This window comes from Embiotoca jacksoni, unplaced genomic scaffold, assembly GCF_022577435.1.
Source record: "Embiotoca jacksoni isolate LCO1_2020_lvr unplaced genomic scaffold, fEmbJac1.0.p SCAF_13, whole genome shotgun sequence".
Taxonomy (NCBI): domain Eukaryota; kingdom Metazoa; phylum Chordata; class Actinopteri; family Embiotocidae; genus Embiotoca; species Embiotoca jacksoni.
Genome location: NW_027185263.1, coordinates 8281761 through 8285529, shown reverse-complemented (window position 1 = coordinate 8285529; position 3769 = coordinate 8281761). Strand labels below are relative to the sequence as shown.

At 43.5% G+C, this 3769-nt stretch overlaps 1 protein-coding gene across 1 annotated transcript; it reads right to left on the bottom strand.

Annotated features, from left to right (window-relative positions):
* Window positions 1-1172: 1172 nt before the first annotated feature.
* tpbgl (trophoblast glycoprotein like) lies at window positions 1173-3225 on the bottom strand. Its single transcript, XM_069145569.1, has one exon. The coding sequence runs from the start codon at window positions 3020-3022 to the stop codon at window positions 1949-1951; it is 1074 nt and encodes a 357-aa protein (XP_069001670.1). The 5' UTR covers window positions 3023-3225; the 3' UTR covers window positions 1173-1948.
* Between the last annotated feature and the right edge of the window lie 544 nt (window positions 3226-3769).

The following is a 3769-nucleotide window of genomic DNA, read 5'->3' as shown; positions in this document are numbered from 1 at the left end:
TCGGATCAAACCACCACTGTGCAGCCTTTTAAGTAGAGCCTCACACAGCTGCTGGCATGGCTGTAGACTCCTGTTACCCGAGACATGCATATACAGCACACAAATGCTTTTATCTTCGGAAACTGCTGTCTTGATGATTAAATGTATCCCCTCAGCCGTCATATACAACACAACAGTGTATGGTACACTGGCATGTCAACAAGTGGCAGTGTGTCACATTTTGATGGCTGTTGTTGTGTAAAGGTGCCTCCTCCACTGCTGACACAATGAAATACCCTAAATTAGTCAAGAGTGAACAAATTCGAGGTGAAAATGATGATCGAGACCTGCGCAAGTACACAATATCTATCTGTCCATTCATTGTATGCCGTTTATGCTGTATTTTAATCTGTAAATATCTTACATTGTAATTTGTGGATAAAAAGAAAGTGCTTAGACGGGGCACTGTGTTTCAAACTGATCTATTTATTTGTTTGGTCTGTTTTCATGGCTGTACATCAAGTCCAGTGCAGATCATCCATTTGTCACCTTAAATCTGGAATATTAATCACCTTTATTATGATTTGTGGGAAAGGGAAAGTAGTTAAAATCACACTGATTCTGGGTAGTTTTGTCAGGCCACCTGACCACATGCACAATATTTATATTTGCTCTCTTGCCCCCCACCACTAATGCAAGCTTACACTGGGTTTTTTTGCAAGCTTTTCATGCTTGACCTTGTTTCTGAAATCCCTGTGATCGTTTAGATCTTCGGAGAGCTGATGAGCTCTGAGCCACAGAGAGATACCAACATCACAGGTCGACCCTCATTTTCCACAGTTTATTGGTTGCAGTGCTGATGAGATTAACACCGCTGCGCCTTTCTGCTATATCTCCCCATGCAGACCTCTCCCAGTCTTTGGTGCTTGAAAAAGAAGCAGATGAGATAGTCCAGACCTTTTCTGGTGACTCACGGTGACGATGGGACTTGTTTCTGCCATTACACTTTCTTAGCACTCACTCCTACCTGCATCTAGAACATTTACATCCACGACAGAGAAACATTCCGTCTCTTTATTTTCCCGGCACAGTGCTGCATGAAGTCAGCATTCCCTGACAGTGATGATAAAATGTCCAGGCGTAAAGAACACTGCTTACTCACCATTTTTATTTGACCTTTTATTCATGTTTTGGTTGGTTTTCTACACCTACTACAATCACATGCATGGCTAGAATCTGTCTCTTCCTCTTTCACCACCTCACTGATGAACTGACCTGGTGTCAGATGATACATGTCATTTTCAGGGGTCAAAGGCTATTCTTGAAGACAAGGTTGGTGACTTTTCCCTCGTGTTTTATAATGAAATACAACAGCTTACTTCAGCACCATCTGCTTGGACAAAACATGGCATTCCAACAAACACACCACCATCCTTCTCCACTTTTTCCTCTTAATATTTGCAATACGTGCTCCCTCAGTACATTAAAAGCAGAGTTTCCTGTGTCTGGACTGTTGAACAGTTTTCAGGGGCTGCAGTAATAACATTGATTCATGATTTCCTTTCATCTTTTCAAATGACAAATCCTATATACCTCCACTATACATTTGTCACATAGCTAATAAGATAAATAATGCTCGCTGACAAGCTGCTGACTGCATAAGTTAACATGATGCATGAAAAGCATACCTGTCTTCAGGAGATACTTATATACAATATGTACAATAACTGCTTAGAAGTTCAAGTTGTGCAAGATGAACACTTAATAGTCTCGTATAGTCACTAAACTGTCTATGGCTCTGTTCATATCCCAGAGAAACTTGCAGTTTAGGCCAGTTGCTAAAAATGATAAAACTGATTTTAAAAACCATAGCTTTTGATTGTGACAGTGCCACTGCCAGTCTGCTTGATAAAATAGTCCTCCAGCTCGCATTACTCCCCCCTGAAACGTCGTTTCTGGTGCTGCTGTGTTAAACAGCTACATTGGCCAGTCTTGGGTCCGAGTCCTGCTCGTAGCGGTAATGGTAGACCTCCATGTGGTCTCGGCACGCCTCTCTGATGTTGTTGAGCCAGCGCTTGATACCTCCCCGGTTGAGATAGAGCACCATTAGAAACACCACCCCGATCAGAGCCAGCACTATACCGAGGAACACGTATGAGACCGCCTCCAGGTTCTCGTTCATACAATCCACGTCCTCTCCCCGTAGCTTTTCCACGGGAATCCCCCTTTTGGCCTCCGGTTCACTGCACAGGAGACGCCCTGAATCCGGGCACTGGGATGAGTTCTTCAACCAGTAGTAAAACGCCTCCAGTTCACAGTTGCACCGAAACGGATTTGAAGACAAGTAGACGCGTATGCGCCTTTGATGGTACAAACTGGTTACGTTTTCCCCCCCGATGCTCTCTATTGAGTTATTTATCAGCACTAACGCATGCAGGTTATAGATATCTAATCTCAGCATGGGTATAAACTGGAGTTTGTTTCCCGCCAACTCCAGTCTATGGAGGTTGCGCAAAGTTTGTGTGCTGAGCGCATTTGAGAGCTGCGCCGTGGCCGAAGGCAATACAGAATAATTCAGGTAAAGAGAGCGCAGCTCTGGCAATCCGTGGAAAGCCCGAGATGAGATAAACTCCAACTGATTGTGGCTCAGATCCAGCAAATGCAACTGGGGGAGTCCCAGGAAAGCATAAGGTTCAATAGACTGTATTCCATTATAGGACAGCGAGAGTGTCGTCATTTCCAACTCCGTGCCGTTGGTCATGAACGCACCATGCTGTAAAGTTGAGATGTTTCTCCCCTTAAGTATTAAGGTGGACGTCCACTCCGGGATGTCTCTCGGTACCTCGGTGTCCTCCCCGTCCAGGCACGTCACCGTCCCCGAGTCTCTGGCACAGATGCAGGACGGCGGGCAAGCATCGTCCGTCCTGACTGGTGTAAATAACAAACACACCACTGCTGCGTAATACAAACACCAGTGATTCCAAATAGGAAAAATACACTTTGAATCGTCGCCACAGTAAAATATCCACATCTTCTCTCTCATTTTTTTGGGTTGTTTTTTTTTGTTAAATAACAGGAATATTACGATTGGTGTTGGAAAGAAGGTGACCGACTACAATCCTCTCACAGGTATAAAGTCGAATCAGTCCGGCATGGCTTTACTTTGAACAATCAGAATAAAAAAAAACCCGCTCTATCCATTGTCACCTCAGTCTCGGTTTATCTGTTTGGAGAAAAGAGGAGTTTTCTTTGGGATATTTACGCATCAGAGCGATGGACAGCAGCCGACTGTAGCTTCGTGGAGAGCTGCTGATCAGCGCTCCCTTGGTGGTATTTTTTGACGCCTGTCAGAGAGAGAGAGAGAGAGAGGGGGGGGGGCAGAGTGAGAGAGAGGGGGGCAGAGCGGGAGAGAGAGGGAGAGAGAGGGAGTGAGCGGAACACGGGGAACTTCCAAGTCATCCTAATGTGTAATTTATTGTTTATTATTTAAAAGAGGACTTGCAGAATAACTTAATATGCATATAACAGCCTTTGAAAGTTATTCAGAGTAAATTATTTTAATGTTGTGTTGGCTGAAGAAATACTCTCCTAAATATCTGCCATTGGAAAAACGCCATAAACTAAATCACAATGCTACTTTCAATATTCAAAAGGATTCGTTAGAAATGTAATCACAAAAATGAATTCACCCAATTTGAACAACAAGTAAGCATTATTTATTAGGACTGGATGGATATGATAATTTTATTCCAAGGCTGTTGTTTATTTCCCTCTACATGTTTCCATTATT

What these genes read in the sequence shown, in the direction of transcription:
- tpbgl (XM_069145569.1), bottom strand. Translation starts at nt 3,022, where the DNA reads ATGAGAGAGAAGATGTGGATATTTTACTGTGGCGACGATTCAAAGTGT.